The sequence below is a fragment of the Pelmatolapia mariae genome, linkage group LG15, assembly GCF_036321145.2.
Source record: "Pelmatolapia mariae isolate MD_Pm_ZW linkage group LG15, Pm_UMD_F_2, whole genome shotgun sequence".
Classification (NCBI taxonomy): domain Eukaryota; kingdom Metazoa; phylum Chordata; class Actinopteri; order Cichliformes; family Cichlidae; genus Pelmatolapia; species Pelmatolapia mariae.
Window position 1 is genome coordinate 27086304 of NC_086240.1, and position 19852 is coordinate 27106155.

At 41.3% G+C, this 19852-nt stretch overlaps 1 protein-coding gene across 1 annotated transcript in view; it reads right to left on the reverse strand.

Annotated features, from left to right (window-relative positions):
- The window catches only part of nmbr (neuromedin B receptor), a 66385-nt gene that overhangs the window by 23091 nt on the left and 23442 nt on the right, over window positions 1-19852 (reverse strand). The window contains exons 2-3 of the mRNA XM_063496388.1: window positions 12430-12571; window positions 10640-10855 (exon numbers count right to left, since the gene is read on the reverse strand). Of these exons, the coding sequence (XP_063352458.1) occupies window positions 10640-10855; window positions 12430-12571 (358 nt within the window). The remainder of the gene's footprint in view (window positions 1-10639; window positions 10856-12429; window positions 12572-19852) is intronic.

Genomic DNA, 19852 nt, shown 5'->3' on the forward strand with positions numbered 1-19852 from the left:
AGATCCAGTGTCTGGCGATCATACCTCAGCAGAGACTTTGTTTCGTGGATGACACAAATTAGAAATAATATAAACAGGAACAAACTTGGCAGTGACAGACGAGCAGCCACACACACCGCCGCCATTTTGACGCCGGTGTGTGTGGCTGCTTCTTCTTCTTTCAAGAAGACAATGATTTTTTTATGCGGGACGACGCTTAATCGCACAGAAGCACTCCAAATAATGAAAGAATAATAACTTGGTCCCTTCCTCACCTCACCTCACCTGTGAGCCCTTTTTAAACGAGAGACTTATGGTGAAAGAAGAACATCAGAGCTCTGTGAGCAGCATCTGAGGCTGCTGCACAAAAAGCTGATGAAGAAACTGACAGACTGCATGACTGGAAGGCTGAAAAGATGTGTGTGGCTGTGTGCACAGAGATTTTCTCCTACAAAAACCAAAGCCTCACTCTTGCTTTTTTAAATGTTCAGGTTTGACTTTAATTAATATCTTGGATTGACCTAGAGCACTGTAGTAGTTCAGTAATAAAACGAATGCTCAAAAATGCAGCTTCCTAATAGTTGTGTGTAAATGGAGTGAGAGAACCCATTCGGGTAGAGTTTGTTCTCCGCTCTGGATGCCTCCTCACACAGTCCTGAGCCGAGTAAATGGCTCAGAGAGTGGGTGAATGGGATGAAATCCTACCATGCATTTACATTAAGGATTCTCTGAGTGCAGCTCTGTGTGTTACACAGTAATGTCAGTGTTGTTAATGATAATGTGAGATGTTGTTTCTTCTTCTTTGGATTTTTGGCAGCTGTGTGTGCAACAGATAAAGTTTAGAACAGAAGTCGTACGGAGCACACTTTAAAATAAATCAAGTGGTTGTTTCCGTGAACAGACTGGTGGCAGGTGGAGACTGCGCAAACTGCCTCCATCAACAGAACCCCAGTGGCGGCGCTGATGATGATGCAGGGTGGCAAGTGAAGCAGGAAAGCAATGAGGCCTGTTGAGCTGCTGTATTATATCCCAGAGGAGAACGTGAGGGAGGTCAGTGCAGACTCAACACTGATTTTCATGACTGGGTGAGAGGCACATAGTGGTCTGAAAATATCTGGAGCTTAAAAAGGAGCTGAATTCTCCAGAGAAGAAGACGGCCAGCAGAGTTTTAATGAAGTCATCTCTACAAACTTTTCCTGGCAGAAGCTGTCTGACCTCTGACTTCTGTGGATTGTTTGGCACTAAAGCCCAAGTAAAAATGTTTTATGTTGGCAAAAAAGAGAAGCTCCACATAAACAGTTTGGGGTTTGATACTTTCCTTCAGGGCACGCTGAGAATATTTTAAAAATAATTGGTTTGAATTAAACTTTGTAAAATAAGCTTAATGAGGACCATACAGCTCAAAATAACACTCAAAAGAATTCAAACAAAAACATTTTTCGTGATTTAGCTTCTTCTAAACCTTTTATACCCCAGCTGTATCCAGCCTCTGCCACAGTGAAGGTCACTAGACTTGTAGTCAAGACCGCCTAAACCAAGACCAAGACAATACCAAGACCAGAGGGTATCGAGACCAAGACAAGACCAAGACCAGAGGGTATCGAGACCAAGACAAGACCAAGACAGACTGAGTCGAGACCAAGACAAAGTCGAGACGAGACCAAGACCGAGACAAAAAAATCTTTAAACTGCAGCCAGATGCTGCTTCGTTTACGGGTGTCAGACATATTTATGTTTTATGTGTTTTTGCGATGCACTCGCACAGCCCTCCTCACCGCTGTCTACTGTCTCACTCACTTACCGAGAGGACAGACGCACGCTCCACTTGACTGTCGCGTCTCTCATCCTCTCTGTTTTTCACATAATGATATTATCCTATATCCTCGCATGTGATTGGCCACAATATGGAGGGATTGGAGCGTAGCTGAGCCACTGTGTGAGAGCTGAGCAGCGAAAGGAAATTAAGTGAGGAGCCGGCCCTCGCACAGTGGGAGTCGACTCTTCTGATTCACTACAAAGCACTCTCTAAGCACGGCTCTTAGAGCTGATGCTTTTGCGCATGACACATTATCGAATGTTAGGTTGTGTGTCATGGATGTTGACTCCAAATCTCCCGACCACTATGTCGATCTGAGACAGCAAGACCGAGACAGCGAGATCAAGACAAGACCGGGGGATCCGAGACCAAGACAAGACCAAGACCAAAGTCCGTTGAGACCAAGACAAGACCAAGACCACGTAAAAGTGGTCTCGAGACCGGTCTTGCTCTCGAGACCGGTCTCGACACCGGTCTCGAAAGCAGTGTGTGCCTGCTGGAATTAAGTGTCTTGATGGCTGCCTCTGTTATTTCCCCTCAGGAGGAGCGTGGAACACAAGAGGGCAGCACAGGGTGTGCGGACACACAGGAGCAGAGAGCATGGAGCACAGACTTATTGGGAAGAAAACACAGCACGGGAGTAGAGGGAATGTACGGGGATTTATTGTTGTGTAATATTTACTTCACTGTAAATAGACACACTGCTTTCATTGCACCACATCCTGCATTTGGGTCCAATTTCCTCACATCCCTACGGTCTGCCATCACACACCGTGACAATGAGGACAACTTCAGTCAGAAACCTGCTGTTAACAGTTACCTTTTTCTCACCTGTAATCATGATCTTTCTCAAACTTCAGTCACAGAAAGCAAAGACCTTCCAAATGCTCGTCTGGTGCAGATCGTGATACGGTTTACTTCTTTTACCAGCCCGTTGACACCACTATAACTATAGAAAAAATAATTTTGTGACAGCAGCTCATGTAGTTTGCTGATGTTGCTCCTGCTCTTCTTCATCACAGGTTTTCAGGCAGGTTTATTTTCTTTGTGCTCGTATCAACAGTGTTCAAACACTTCTTTCTTTCTTTGCAGCACGTCATGTTTGTCCTCCATCATTCACACACAGGATGGACTCCATATGGAAACATGTTTTTCTAGGCTAGTGCGGTAAATATGGCTGCCCTGCACTGTATCCTGACCTCAGCCACATTTGGTCTTACTCGTGACAGTCTTACTAAGAGGCTTTAAACACAAGAAGTAAACATCATCAAACTCTCTTTTCTACAGAATATAATTATTTTCCATAACTTTATACATATCTTGAACCAAATCCTTGAGACTTTCAATACTTCACTCTTATTCATGAGTTTCATCCTTTTCTTGCTCGATGTCTACTGAGTCCTGAGAGAGTCTATATTTCTCTTATGTATTTATTTTTAATGCTGCAAGTCGAGTCAGTGCAGTGATGGTCCCAGCCTCATTCATGATTTGCTTCAGGCTTGTATCCTCCACAGCAGCCACACGTCAGCGCTGACACTGGAAACAAGTGTTCCAGTTCCTCTTACCCACCTCGCGCATTATTTTGCTCAATTCTGCAGCTGTCAATCAGCTGTCAGTTGCAGTGATTCAAGCTGTTAATGTACTGCAGAACTACACAGCTGAAACAAGCTACAACAGAAAATTAGATTGTATGTAATTACACTTGTTTCTTTCCCCCTTCGTGTCCAAGTTTAACTAAAACATGTAGTAAAGTTGCCATGAGTTACATTTTCAAATGCCCCCCAAAAATGACCAAAAACTAAGTTTTTCACTCACTAGCCAAAGGGGAAAGGTAAACTAAGCTAGAAAGTAGCTAGATGTCTGTTTTGTGTTATTATGCGGCAGCGATATGGTAACAGTGTGGGGTTTGGGCTGCTTCAGACACACATGAAAAAAGATTAGGGTTAGAGAAAGAACAGAGTTTGGTTTGAAATGAGTACTTCATTAAATTTAGAGGAAGTGTGAAGGCTGACCCATCCATCCACCCTGACTTCCCCGCTATAGCAAATAACAGTCATCTTTGTGGCTTTGCAGTGATGTCACCTGACTTCCTCATTTCCTTTCTCCTTAATTACAACAATGGGTAGATGACACTTCCAAGCATTTGTGAGAATTGGCTTAGCAGCCAATACATACGGGACTTTTTCAGTAGTTTTACTCTGCATGTGCACCTGTGTGGGTAACTGGGCTTTCATTCACAGTGGGCATTTCTTTGCATAAAACAATTCATAAAAAACCTCACTGCTCTGTGAGTTGAGCCTCAACTTCTGAAAATAAATCGATGTAACAGCAATTATTTAAATTCTGGAAAGCACTGGAAAGCTCTGTATAGCTAAATAATTGCTCTTTTCTTGTCATTTTTAGACCTCCGAATTGGTGAAGCAAAACTGAAGTAAGTTATTTTGTGTTTCTTTTAGATGGTGACACTGACAAGAGCCAGAGTGCCACCAGAAAGTTCAGTCAGTGCAACCTGCCAGGCTGATGGCTGTAATTCCCTCACATCGGATTGATCTGCAGCCTAATCTCAAAGAGAATAATGTCAAAAAGCACACCATCCTTTTGTTATTCTGGAGTTGTCACTCAACTGTCACATGAAAATGAAAGTCAAGCCGGCTGCTGGGGTAAAGGGACAAAAATGAAAGCTTTCATGTAATGAGTTCTCTGTGTTTAACATCAAAGGTTTCATAAGAAACTTCAGCTTAAAAAAAGAAAACACTTACCCTTTAAGTGAGCGAGTGGAAATCCATGGAAATATATGTATATCATTTCACATCATAGGCTTAGGTTGTACTGCAATTTTCTACTAACAGCTGCACATTGTTTCCCAACGAACCACACCTAACAGAACTACAACAAGATTCAGAAAGTGCTGTGGAGTAAGCAGAGGAGGATCCAAATCCAGGATGTTAAGTGAGCCATTCATTGGCTGTTTTCAAAGTAAAAACAAGCAAACAAAAAAACGTAACCCAAGAAAACGTGAGGAGCAGACAGATACCACAGGGAGCACAGACAAGGAATCTAACACTGATGGAGGCATTTTGGGGCTATTTATACACAAAGGAGTGGTTAGGACTATTTATACACAAAGGAGTGGTTAGGACTGTTTATACACAGAGGGGTAGTTGGCACTATTTATACACAGACCGTTGTTAGCACTATTTATACACAGAGGGGTAGTTAGCACTATTTATACACAGAGGGGTAGTTAGCACTATTTATACACAGAGGAGTGGTTAGGATTATTTATGCACAGAGGAGCGGTTAGGACTATTTATGCACAGAGAAGTGGCTGGGACTATTTATACACAGAGGAGTGGTTAGGACTAGGAGGAACACACTGGAAAACTCTGAGGGAGCCCAAACTAACACGAAACATGGTGCAACACTGAAACTCATCAGCAGAATAATCAAAAGCTCAAAGATGTCACAGGAAATTGCATTGTAGTAGAACAAATAAATCAAAACAGGAGCACAGACATCAAATAAACAGAAAGAAATTTCAAACACCTGAAGTAACAAAACCTCAACAGAAACCCAAATTTAAATATACTCACGACAAATTAAAAAACTGAATATCCTGAAATGTATGCGCTCTGACAGCCATAGCAGAGAGGTAGACCATGGATGGACAAACTCGTTCATAGCCCAGTTATCCAAATCTGATCCCCCTGATTCTGAGCTCTGTGTGGATGAGCAGTTAGTAGTTTTGAGAGGCAGGTGCAGTTTCAGGACTTTAAACCAGCCAGTTATGGCTCTGGTGGGGCAGTGATACAAAAACCAGACCATTTCAGAATATCTGTCATAGAGCAGACAGATATCTCTAAGGTGACATCTCTAAGGTGTCATTTTCCTGGGCAGATGAGCTCTCATTTATCAGTCAGTCAGCATTTCATAGCTGAAATTAATTCCAGAGCCAATTCCAGATGTTTGCATCAATGGGGGTCTTCCTAAACTTTTGGTTTGGCCAAGATGTTTGCTTTAGTCTCTCCACAGGTCACCGCTACAAGCAGCTTTGCAACCCACCGATGCCTGAACAGAGCCACAGAAAATGGAAATAATGTTCTTGTCTTCACCATGTTTTTCCTGACTGGGCTGTGTGAGCCATTTGTTTTCTTTTGATATTAATAGTTCCAGCTGCCCGACACAAAGTTGGGGGCTGCATTAATCTCCAGAAAATGTGAATCAGTTTACTGACACTATAATAAGCCTGAAGTAATTCATCTCATCAAAGCTAAGTACATTAGCCCAGCTCACAGCAATGCCATGAGGGATTTCTCTAAAGCAGTTTATCTTTTCGGTCCACACAAAATGTGTCTAAATTAAACATCAAAATACAAAAACGACCAAAAATCAATACAGCGATGTTTGGTCAATGATGTGGTTTTTAAATTCAGTTTTCCAGCTGCTATGTGTGTGTCTGTGTCTGTGCGCGCGATCGCCCTCTGATGTATTTCTTATCTTGGGTGAACATAATGAATTAACTCTGCCCTCTGATAAGACAGTAGGCGGGTTTGGGATTGATGTGTTTGCAGTTAATGTACGATGTCTTTGCGCTCCTGTAGATGTGAAGATACGGGCGCAAAGTGAGAAAAGGCTTTCCCCCATTTATTGTAGTGCTGATAATATCAGTCCCCCTCGTGAAGGAACGGATGGATTCAGCTGTAATGAGCTGAATTAGTCGACTTGCACGATATGACAAGACCGACACAGACGTGCAGGAAGAAGTTAAGGAGGGTTTAATTCTGCAAATGTCTGACTTTGGGGTGCGTGACGGTCTAGGTTCTCTCGCCTGATTTAATCATCGTCAGCATTAGCATCACGTGTCCAAAAGTATGCTCGTCATCTACATTACAGCCATGTGTGAGACTAACATAAGAAATAAAAGGCAAAGATAGAAAAGAGACTCTACAGTCCATTTAATTCAAACTTTGGTTTGTTTGTGCAGATGCGAGTATGGTAATCGCACCCTGGCGTGGACAAAACAACTACATCAAGACCAGATGAACTCCAGAGAAGTTCTCTTACGGTGGGAATGTGATCTGACCTCGATATGACCAAGAACATGCCTGGTACGTAGGCTTTTTATTCTGGGAAGTGGCGAAGTGCCTGAGATGTCTAAAGGTCAGCACGGGCTAGCGACTAGCCTTGACACATCTGACACATCAATAACGTTTTTGGTTCTCTTGGATTTTTCACTTTGATTTGACCAGATTAAATGAGCCAGGCGTGTAAAAACGCCCTTTTACTAAAGGCTCCTGACCTTACTGCAGCAAAATGAGCAGCTGCATCTCTTCCCACATAAAGATCAAGTTAAAAAGACTGCAGTGTTTCCAACAGACCGAAAGTCTGACTGTGGTGGTGGAGAGCAGGCTCCTTTCAGTGCACGCTTTCCTCATTGAATTATTAAATAATGCCTTATATAAGTCTCTCCTACAGAAATTATATTTGTCAAATACTTTGTGATAAATAACAGTCCAATGTGATTAGCTGATTCTGAGGTGATTCTCTCATCCATGTTGTGCACATAAACCTCTTCTCATCCGCTCCAGCTCCTGTTCAGACCGACTCTGCAGAGCAGAACCAGGCCTGAAATCAGCCACTACAGTCCGACCGTGAGAGAAGATCCTCTCCGTGGAAGCAGCTTATTTATATCAGGGACCACAACAACAGCAACCTGAGCACCGTGCCAGCTGCTTGGTAGAAAACATGAAGGGCCCGATTGAGGCTGATGAGTAGAGCTTGAAGTTGGTTGGGTTGACATGATGATTCTGGCTTTTAAACATTTTAATATAAATTCTTTTGTTAGTTTAATTCCTGTTTTTGGCATATTCAGACAACCGCCTAATTTCTCGGTGGTATGTGGAAGCTCAACATTTGAGCCGTCTCTGTTTTCACGTTGTGCAAACTCGACTGGAACCCCTGCAAAATGGAAAAAAGTCTTTTATGGCTTTGAGTACAAGACGCAGGATTTGAATAAGTAGATGTAATGTAGTAAAATACAGCAGCAACCAGGAAAAAGTTAAACTTCATAAACAAGTTTCAGCCTTAAACTACCAAGCGCTTCATAAACCAACAGCAGAGTTTAGAAGTCACTGCTCTGACCAACAGGAAGCAGGAAGTTGTGATATCTGCTGTCAGTGTGTCCAGCCGAGTGTTTCAGGGACAAACCCCCACAGGGGAGGTCTAACTCTGCCTTTAGCTGATGAGGATGGAAACTCTGTATTTATTCTGTACATTGATTGGAGTGTCTCTCACAGTAACAGTTGAATGGAAGCTGAAGACAAACAGCCAGTGATGACCCAGAAAAGCACTGGGTCATATTTTGTCCTCGTTTCTTCCTAAACCACGGGCTCGGGGACATTTTGGTTATCTATCAGTTGTTCTAACAAGCTGTTTACTTATATCATTGTTCAAATTGCACACATCTGTGCTTCACAGCCCTGCAGATCATCAGTGTTTTTCATGTTTCAGGGCCACACTGTGATTGTCCTCCTCTTCCTGTGTCAGGAGCTGATTCAGGAGGCAGGGACTGCACTAACCCTGAGTTCATCGAGGCTCAGGCCTGCAGCCGGACTTCTGGAAGATGGCACGTTCATTTATTAAACTCCTTCATGAAAAACATGTCTGTGTGTTTGCACACAGATAGTAGCTAAACTAGAAGCGTTATCACCTGCATCATTCAAGTGGATGGTACTTGAGCCAGGGTCTCGTCACACAGGTTAACTTTAGTTCCATTAATCATGGCTCAGATTTGAGGCAGAATGAAGTGAGTTAAGCTAAAGTGTGTTCAGGTCATGGAGATACAAGAGCCTCAAGACTCTGGGGTGATATGATTGTTGGGGTTTTCTCTGTTTTCTTCGTATCACTGAGGTCTTTACCTTACAATATTAAGCACCTTTAGGTGACTGTTGTTGTGATTTGGTACGATATAAATAAAACTGAAATTAATAAATACAAATCAAATGTCATTTGCAGAATCGGCTGGTAAGACAGATTTATTGGTATTTTCTGAGTCGTGTTTGACCAATCATGTTTGAGCAGGTTTTGGCTTCTTGCAGGTGGACAGTCTGTGTGAAGAGCAAAAGGCTGAGCACAGGTATTTAAGCTTATCCACCCTCGCTCTCTCCACCCCTTGCATGCTAATCTTCCCACCCATCTCCCTCTCATTCACACACACAGTATTCTGGCCTGGTTCCACTGTAATTTATTACTCCTCTTTGGTGGAAAGGCAAACTAAAAATCACTGGCTATAATTTTGTGTTGATTTATTTACTTATTTGTTTTTCCTTTTTATGAAACTAGATTTATAGTATGACTACAAACAAAAATGAGCACAGGGAGCACAAATTCTTAGCCTTTATATCAGCTTGCAACACCAATCCTGCTGAACACGCATTGCTCCCAAAGACAAAGTCATTAGTCTGAGCTCAGGTGGATCTCAGACCGAGTCTGAGGCCAGTCACAGTCACGTCTCAGGCTAAGTTTTAACAACCACAGTTCAGATCCAGAGTGAGGCGAATCAAGTTGAGTGGAAGTTAAATGTGATTAGAAAAATGCAAAGTCGAGAGTGATCTGAGACATTGCCAAATCAAGTTTCACTCAACTGAAACAAATCTGAGTCGTGTACGAGCAAACTGGAAACTCATCCATCCACATGAGCTCGTTTGTACTCCTTATAAAACCACTTTGTACACCTCCAGTTAAGACAGCATCAGGAATATGAAAAGGAAACACACATCAGCTCCGATTACAGAAACACAAACTCAGTGAAAGCAGCATGTGGTCTGAAGTATGCATGAGACACATTTCTGTCACACATTATACCTTTATAAACTCCAGTTTGTGTGTTTAGTCTGATGTAGTTTCTTTGAAACGTCCATTTCTGTCACTTGAAATGAGTGAAACCTTCACAGTGACTCCAGGTAAAGTCTTACTGAGAAGAGAAAAAGTCAACATTAAGCGCGTCAGAGCTGCCGGAGTTTGATCTGAATGTTTTTGTCCAGTCAAATCTCCAAAGAACAAAACGAACCTTGTCTCAGGCTCTGTCAGCTCTGTCAGTGGTTCTGCTGTCAATGCTAACGGCTCTACTCACGGTGTGACTGACTGCACTCAGCACAGACAGTTCACAGAAAATAAAAGACTTCCAGATGGTGCATAGAATCAGGCTTTTAATGTGGAAAACCTCCAGGAAGTGTCGGTTCTGACTGATGGCTGGAAAAACAGGAAGTAAAAACTTTTCTTTTCAAGAGAAACTCAGAGTGGTGAGTATGACCAGACTCTGATTGCATTAGAGTGATGAAGGACATTAAACTGGACTTTCCATCAGCACTGATTATTGTCAGCATATGCTTTGGAGACACAGCAGGGACTCCCAGCTCTGCCACTCCTTCACCGAGTGTGTACACCTGATCTGACCTGCTGCCAGTTGGGCTTTAATAATTCAGCCTTCCCCTCCTCCTGACCTCTCCTCCATCTGTGAAGATCAAGCTTGTGTAAAGTGATTACTCATTCCGGCTGGCGCAGGCCCTGCGCCGAGCCTCCCTCGTGACCAAGCTGTTTACCGAGGCCTCCAAAGCTGCCGAGAACGGGAGGTGTGGGTGCAAAAAGCATCACGTCCGAGTCGATCCCACCTAAACATAACTACAGAGGCTTTATCTCCCCCAAGATTCACAAATCACAGGAGGCTATTAACTCACTTTGCTCCTGCGTGACTTCACAGCTTTATGTTTTCTTTGTGGTCCAGAGAAATTCTCCATGGCACAACGTGACACTCATTCACTCATCCACTCATCATCCAGCGGTCACCTGTCTCTTGGTGTGCTCGCTGACTTCCCCCGGCATGTCATGGGCACTCTTGATGAGTGTGCGGGCGATGTGGTAGTAGTACACAGAGATGATGGCCAGAGGGATGAGGAAGTAAACCAGGAAGATCATCACTGAGTGGATCTTAGGATGCATCTGATTGGACAGCGGGTAGGGCACGCAGTTCACAAAGGTGACATTTGTGTTGTCCTTGTGACCCTGAGAGGAAACAAGGAGAGGAAATTAGGAAAGGAGAGAGGACAAAGAGGAGACAGCAAGGAAAGGAGAGGAGTGGAAAGGAAATAAAACAGAAAGTGTTGTTGTTCTTAGACACATTAAGATGAATAATATGTCCGAGAAGTGCTGAAGGAAGAATGAGGAAATGAAACAAGGAGATGGAGAGGAGGAGATTATGTAGAAAAGTATTCAGTGTGATGAAGATGAGGGAGGAGAAATAAAAAGGGAACAGATAAACAGAGAAAGAAAATCAGTGAAGAGAAATGAAGCAAGAAGGAAACAAATAAGAAATACAGGATTGGGGGGGGGCAGAATGAAAAGCAGAAACTCGTCATTCATAAATCAGAATTGCTTGACTTAGATGGATCCTCAGTTTGTTCCATGGCTGATTGAATTGGATTTCCAACAGCGTGGACGCAGCAGGTACACAAACTAAATGTTTCCTATGACAGAGAAAACGCAGCACGTTAATATTCTATAAATCGCTCAGAAACAACGATCCTGGTTGTTTTGTGTCACCCTGCGTGAGATTGCCCTAATACGTCTCTTACATCAGCGAGCAGAGACATTTCATCAGCTCTCGTCATCCACCATCCCAGCGCGAAAACGCAGCAGATCGATACCCAGCCTGTGGCCACTGGGGCAAGGGGGGAGTGTGAAGACGTGTTCGGGTAAAGGAGGGGAACATGGACTGTAAAGTGAAACGTTTACCACATTATACTGCAGCGTTTTACACTCCAATGACATTGCACATTTCTCTCCAGAGGGTCTGATGCTGAGGCCAGTGCAGAATTTTCTAATACTTGTATTACTAGTACTTCACTAGCTGGGACCACATCCTCAGTAACGATAAGCGATGAAGGCTGAGGAACTATGAACTGGTGCTGCTGTTTGGGGAAGGCCTCGAAGGGGACTGGCAGCGGCTCCCGGGCCGGGCAGATCCCCATGTATTAACGAGAAGTGAAAGAAGGAAAAGGAGAAGAGAAGAAGAGAAGGAAAAAAGGGGGGAGGGGGAGGCATGAATATATATATATAGCCTGAGGCCGGAAGGGGCGTGAATGAGGTGTGGTCCCGCTCCTGAAATTGATGATGATAGGTGGTGGTTCAGGAGCATTCAGACCCGCACTAGCAGACACAGAGATAGTTTCTACCCACAGGCCATCAGGCTTTTGAACTGCTGACATTCTGCACACACTATTACACACTCACTACAACTACTGGACTCTACACACACTGTCACTTTAACCACTTTAAAATCCTCACTGCACAAGTTTTTTTGCACAAAATGTAAATACCAAATAACTGTCTTAAATTCTCTTAATATTTTATAGTTTAGTATTTTGTTATTTGTTGTTGTAGTTGTAGTTGTTGTTATCTTGTTGTTTTCTTCTTAATGTAACTGCACGCTTTCTATATTTTAATGTAAAGCTGAGGAGAATGAGCCAACGAATTTCATTACGGGTAAATGTGGCTACACTGTTTATCTGTATACGACAATAAAACTTGAAATTTATAATACTACTACTGTTTGCAGGAGTTGATATACGTTATGTTACCTGCATGGAGACGACTTGGGAGAAAATAGCCTCAGGAACAGCCAGCAGGACGGAAAGCAGCCAGATAGAAACAGCTTTCAGACACGTCCAGAAGACAGCGCTGGATGTCTGGATGTCCATGGGGTTTACTATGGCCTTATACCTGCAAGGGATGGAGGGAAATGTCAGTAAAACGTTTATGGAATAAAACAATAAGAAAGAACATGATAAAACACTTTACATGTACCCAGGTAACAAAACCAGTTAACTTATTTAAAATCTTATGTGGAAGAAAAACATTTACAGCCCAGTTCACACTTTAAAACGTGCACAAGCTGCTCTTCATTGTGGACACTGATGAAACATCAGGGTAACAGCAGCAAACTTAAAGTCTTACACTTTCTCCACAAGTAGCTCGCTCCCTCACTGCTCCTCTCCAGTCTTTTCATTCTTCCCATTTTCAGCTACCTGATTCCTCACACCTTCCAAACTCCCCTCATTCCAACGATTCAGTAATTGTCTTGATGCATGCCCAGCCATCCAGCTAAGGATATCGCACAAAGTTGATTCTGTTCATCTGGATGTAGCATTTTCAGTGGGAGAAACATTTCGTCTCTCATCCAAGTGACTTCTTCAGTCTCCAGACTGCAGAACACAACATTTTTCAGTAGTTTGTAGATTTATGTTTAGCATCAATAACTTGAAGGATTTGTTTTCTGTGTGATTTTCAGTCCATCACATCATTGTGGAGAAATTCAAGCTCACTTTTCTGCGGCATTATGTTAAAACACTCCAGATCAGCAAACTGCAAAAACATTTACAGTTTTACTTATGCCTGTTAATGATCAACTAACCAAATGCATTTACAGGTATTTGCTCCCTCCTTACAGTTAGGGTTTCTTTGTCTACACAGAGGACTGAAAACTGTTTTCACATAGCTGTATGTCTCAGCCTCTGCACACAGGGACGAAGAAACATGGAGGTTTGTTTTTGTAGTCATAACAGCTAAAATATTCATACTTTAAGGCTTGTTTGAAGGGTGGGAATTTATTTAAATGACTATAAACATCAACTAAATAATTCAGGGGTTAACTCTGTTTGCTGTGTAGCTGCTGGTTGGAGGAATGATGTCAAATGTTTAAGTTGGTGTTCATTTTATCCAACTTCCAAAGGACAATGTGAGACGTCTGCAGGCGTTTTCATTGGCTTCTGGTGTCTGACAGCATTATCTCAATCATAATCACATACTCCTGGCTCTCTGTTATCGTGTACCTGCTGCAGCTTCGGCGTCCTTTCCTCTCTGATCAGCTGCCAGGTTTTGCCTCCCTGCCTGTTTCTTGACTTTCTCCTACCCTTTTTGCTCCACTCACTTCTGATTCCTGCCACTCTCACACTGACTGAAGCTCATCCACTCACTTTGCCCCTTGGTCATTTCTACCTGTTTTTAAAAGTAGTTTCAACTTTCTATCTGCCGCTGTCATGCATTTGATGACTGCACTGCACGGACAGATTAACATCCCAGTGAAACTGGAAGATAATAAAGTGCTCTCACGTTAAGAGAGATGCACCTCATCTGAACAATGAAATGAACTCTTATCAGTCTAAGATGCAAATAATATAATTTGACCTACTGTTCACTTCTAAATATTTACAACCCTCAGATAGATATATTGAGATATATATATATATATATATATATATATATATGTATATATATATATATATATATATATATATATATATATATATATAGATACTTTATTTTTTTACATTTCACACTTTCTACACATCAGTAATTACCTCTTGAACCTCTTTGATGAGAACATATTCATCAGAAAGAACTCAGTATTGTTAGACCTCATCATTATAATGCTGAGGATGGTCAGGTCTCATATCAGGCACACTTTACAATTACTAACAATCTGTTTTAGCATGCAACACCAAAATCAAGAGTAAAACTGGGCTCCAATAAGGGCAACAAGATTAGACCCGTTAGTGCTACAGCACCTTGGCTCAGAGTTACACAAATCATCTATGAATGAAGACAAGTATGAACTCACAGTACTGAGTGAACAATGAGCTAAAAAAAAAATCCACACAGGAGCTCAAAAGACTACCAAAACAAAACAGGAAGTGAGGAACTATAACTAACCAGGACAGTGCAGACACATGAAAACACTTAACATAGGCAAAACGACAGAGTAGAGACACACAAAGAACTTGACACTCAAAGACAAAGAGTGCATCACAATCAAAACCAAACACAAGCAACAAACACGTAGGAGCATTAACGCCACACCCAGTTAAAATGTTAAATTATGTTCAACAAAGAGTGTATTTCTTTCCTTGGTATGTTTAATCAGAGTGTTGTAGCTAAACATGTAATGAAGGCTAAAGAAAAAGGACAATCAACACAATGCTTTTTCATTTAAATGTATTTATATTCTCTATCCACTACTTTCATATGTGCATCAGATAAACTGTTGATGATGCCCCTTTGTGTGGCATTAAAACCTTCCACAAGAAGAGATCACTTAAAGAAAACATGTGCTCAACACAAATCTTGTGACTTTTGTTTTTATGTTTATCAAGATATTCCAGCTTTTCCACAAAGCATTAAAACTTCTTTCATATTCTATTTGAAAATGGTCATAAAACAGCTGGAAACAGAGCTAATGCAAGCACAATGGCGCATACTTCCTCCGTGCGGTGCCTGTAAAGAGCCTCCCTCTATTGAAGCAATCAATGCTGAAAAAAATGGGCTCATTGCTGAAGGTAAGCGGTACCCCCGACCCTGTTAGTCTTCATCAAACTCATACAAACACAGGTGAAGCACTTTGCAGCAGGTCTGAAGAGTACACCTCCAATGGTGTATTGCTTCCCTGTGCAGTAGAAGCAGTTTAGTCCAACCTGTGGCCGTGAGGAGGAAGTCCAACAGTGGATGCGAGGAACTGAAGGATTCAGCCCTGAAATGACTTTGTATTATTCTGCAAAATGAACAGAATACTAAAAAAAAACTATTTAACTATTTCTATGAAAACACAATTTCAAATTAGACATCAAGGTCCTGCCACTGTGCAAAGACTAAAAATCATTACTGCATTAACCATTGATCACACTTCATATTTTTGCACTGAATGCAAACATAAATCATTTAATAACCACATCATTTTCTTTTGCTGGCATTAGTGTCTCCAGTCTCTTTGTTACTTAATGAGAAACCACATCATCCATCGGGTGGCAGGGGAGGGGACGCAATAGTACTTTGTCACACTAATCACAATTATTCTTTATGTGTAATCGTGGAGCTGAATTTTAAATTCCTCATTAGGCCAAGCAGATCAGTCATTCAGCTGACAGGGACACAGCAATTTATACCAGTGACCAACAGCCATGTGTTATTTCTCTCTAGCTGGATGAGGATGACTGTTAGTTTTAATAGAGTTCTATGAGACTGCTGACTTTAGGTGGGAAAAATACAAATAAGCAAAACACATCTACAGAGAAACGAGAAGTGGAAGAAGTTCCACTTTACATCACCACGTTCTGTGCTTTCTCTGCATTAAAGTTAAACTTTTTTGTTTTTAACATGTGTTTATGATGCTATTTTGATAGCCCTTCTTGAAACACAGGTTTGCATTAACTTTGCCACACTGAGTTGGTTTTAATTTTCATCATTATCTGAAATCTGTGGTGTACCCCAAGGTTCAATTTTAGGTATTATTTTGATTTGTCTTGACACTAGTTGTCTTTGGAAATTGATCTAACATCCCATCGCATTCCCTGCTATGCAGAGGACAAAGGGATCCTTTTGTTTTAGCTTGTCCCTGGATTATCACCTGCTGAAATAGTGAAAAGCTGTCTGAGGCTACAATTTAGAGGTTAAAACCTCTATATCAGATTTCACTTCGATCTGTCCCATTAAGACCACCCTTGTCCACTAGTTTGATAGCATAAAGTGAAATTACTTTTTTTTTATAACAGTTTCATTTGACCTGAAAGGAGCTGCTCTGTCTTCCTTCCTCCAATTAAAAAACATTAACGATAAGTGTTAGAGCCAATCTATAGAGAAATATTTTTGATACTGTTTCAGCTATTATGTTACATGTTTGATTTTGTATAATATGTTGTTAGAGAATAGATGCTGCACGTTTAATTTGTGTCGGGTAAGAAAACATTACAGCGCATGTGTGGTAGCAGGTTAGGATGCGCCAGAACAGCAATGGAAATGTGCGCTGTAGCAGCAAATGGTTTTTTGACCGTGACATCATTTGTTTGTATGTACGAGTCAGAAATAAATCTGGACAGCTCACATTAAGAAGTGGAAGAATTATTTTTTCAAAGCTTGGGACAGAAATTCGCCACTACAATAAGTTGCTTTAACCCACCAAGGTGGAAAGAGTCAGCTTTTATTTTCTTGAGGTTACAATACTGCAGTTCATGCCACACATTTCCTGTAGGTTTTTAGAAACAATTTTCAGATTTTACTGATAACTTCTAAAGCATGTCTGGGTCCTGCCTAAAACTATAGAGCCAAAATGTTGAACTTGTGAACCAGTTTGCCTCAAATCAGTCTGGAATATTAGCAAGGTTGGTTAGCAATATCTATCAACTGAACACTTGCATCATACAGACAGACGCTGGCACATTAATGCTACGTAACAGAAATAACATCCAGAAAATTCACTCATTAAAACTCCAGCAAGCAGTATTTGCCAAACAAACAGTATTAATACAGTACAGTGACTTCAATTAGCTAAATGAAAGGCTAGCAGATAGCTAGCAGCTACAGCCGCACCTGTTAGCTCAAACTTTACACCTTAGCAAAAGTAAAATAAGAGATTTTTGTCATGATACGCTGTGTAGCAGACAGGAAAGGATAGCTTAATTGCTATAACTCACAGAAAATACAAAGCAAAACTGAGCCAGACATGCATCTTTTGAGCCAAAAGAAACACCCCCAGAGGAGTGCACCATGTAGAAAAACAAAGACCTTTGGAAAACTGAGGCCTTAAATAGAGACATGAGGTAGTTAGAAAGAGAGGACACACTGGGGAAAATGAGACACAGCTGAACAGAATCTAACTAACAAGACAAGGGGACAAAATAAAACAGAAAGTAACAAAACCTGAGAACAACTACACCCGGGAAAACTTCCATGGACACGGAAAACAAGGGGAAAGCCAAGAAAAACAACAAGACACTACACCAAATAACCCAAGGCAGAATACTAAGTGAAAACAGGCATGAACTGAAACTCGAGGACTAAATCATAACCAAGAACCTAGACCTAGGACCCACATAACCAAAAAGATAACTGAGGACAGAGAACAGCAAACTAGAAAAACTGGATCAACGACCCAGGAACCATGACATTTATGAAATAACAGTTTTTATATCAAGATGTAAACATGTTTATTTCAGCTGTAATACTTGGGAGCCTATCCAGACTGACTCACTTTTGGAGGCAGCAAGTGTCCGTCAATGAACTTCAGTTTTTTGCACTTTTTAGCTTCGTGTTTCAGCCACAGAGGTTTATTCTTGGTTATGAAATAAGCATACTGACTTGTGACCGTGTTTATGTTCAGTCTGTGGTAATTATTCTGGTGTTCCAGTAAACTGTCACTGGGAAAAGCTAGCATGAGCATAAGGCATGATATTAGTTGGCCATGCTGTGGTTCGTCTAGGGTACCATAACCATAATTTAAAATAAAGATTCAGATTCAGAAAACATCATTTATTCCACAATCGGCAATTCTGTTTGTCAGTCCACCATTATAATGGATAGATAAATGAAATAGATAAAAGAAAAAATAAAATAAATAAACACTTATAAATAATATAGAACATAATATAGAAGTCTAGCATTCAACATTCAGTTTGCCAGTGAGCAGCTTGACGTTGTGGTCTCCGAGCAGAACTCCAGACATCAACCTATTCATAACCAGATGAATAAAAACAAAGAGCCTCTCTTGACATTTATCAGTTGAATAGAAGAAAGTATGAAAGAATTTGAGAAGTGCTTTGTTTTTCTAAAGGCTGCATGGTAGCACCGACCTGAGGGCAATAAAACAAATTCACGTGAAAGAGCGTGCTCAGATCGATGAATGAAACCTTTTACTTTCTCCCAAAGTGAGCTGAGATCTTTGATCTTGGAACAGAGTTTCACAATGCTATTGAGACTGTTCCTGTCCTTCACAGAAAGCCCACTGAACTAGCACATGAAAGAAAATGTTAAAAGACTTTCTGTAAAATAATAAAGAAATGACACAAGATATTTTTAGAAATAGTAAGAAATAGTGTGCAACAAGTAAATTCTTTGTTTTCCTCATTTAACCACTGACTTTGTCTGCATCAGATTTAAGCTGATATTTATTTCCGAGTATCCCCAATTTGGACTTTTTCGCGGTGTATGATACCAGCTTTTGGCGTACTGCTGTCATTCTGGAAATCATCGATAATTTTCTTAGTATTAATCACATTAAGGTCAACAAAGTTTTCATTACACCACCTGAGCAGTGCAGGCAGAGCACCACTATGACCTCACGGTGAACCCTGAAGAGAAAACTGCATGGCAGGGTCATCAGAAAATGGCAAAGAAGTTTGTAGCTGTCCATGTAGATCAGGGGTGGGGACCTCCAGGCCTCAAGAGCCAGTGTCCTGCAGGTTTTTAAACAACACCCTGGGTCAACACTCCTAAATCAAAATATTAGTTCATTACCAGGCCTCTGGAGAACTTCAAGGCATGCTGAGGAGGTCATTTAGCCATTTAAATCAGCTGTATTGGATCAAGGACACATCTAAAATCTGCAGGACACCGGCCCTTGAGGCCTGGAGTTCCCCACCCCTGGTGTAGATGATAGAAGCAGAGGAGAAGGAACACAGGCTTGTGGAGAGCCACAGACAACCAGTTACAGAAACCTGCTGAATGCTATCAGTTAAAAAGTGTAATATATTCTGATCCACAGGGGCTTCATCTGCAAATAAAAATACTCGTGTGAGATTTTGGTTTTCCAAGATGCTTATGTGCTCTGTCTAGAATGACAAACAAACTGCAGTGGATCTAATCTGGCATCAATCATGAATAACCTCATCTTTTATGATTATGACTCATTCGAGGTGTGAGAGGCTCCCTCAGCCTGGAAACATTATTTAAGAAGTCAGATCTTTTTAAAAATGAGGAAAAAAAGGAATTAAATGTGTTTGTCAGGTCAGCATCATCCACAGAATGTAAAGAAATGGGTTCCCTTGTTTTACAAGAGCGCTGGTTTATGGATGCCATTCATTTTATTCTCTGCCGAGCTGCTCTGCGGTCACCGCTAAAGTATCGTTTTTCAGTTTTATTTCGATACGGATTTTTGACCTTCCTGGTTTCATTCCTCTTTTCTCTGAAGACAGGAGCAGGAGTATGAAAGAAAACTTTTTGGCTCCTTTCTGCAGTTAA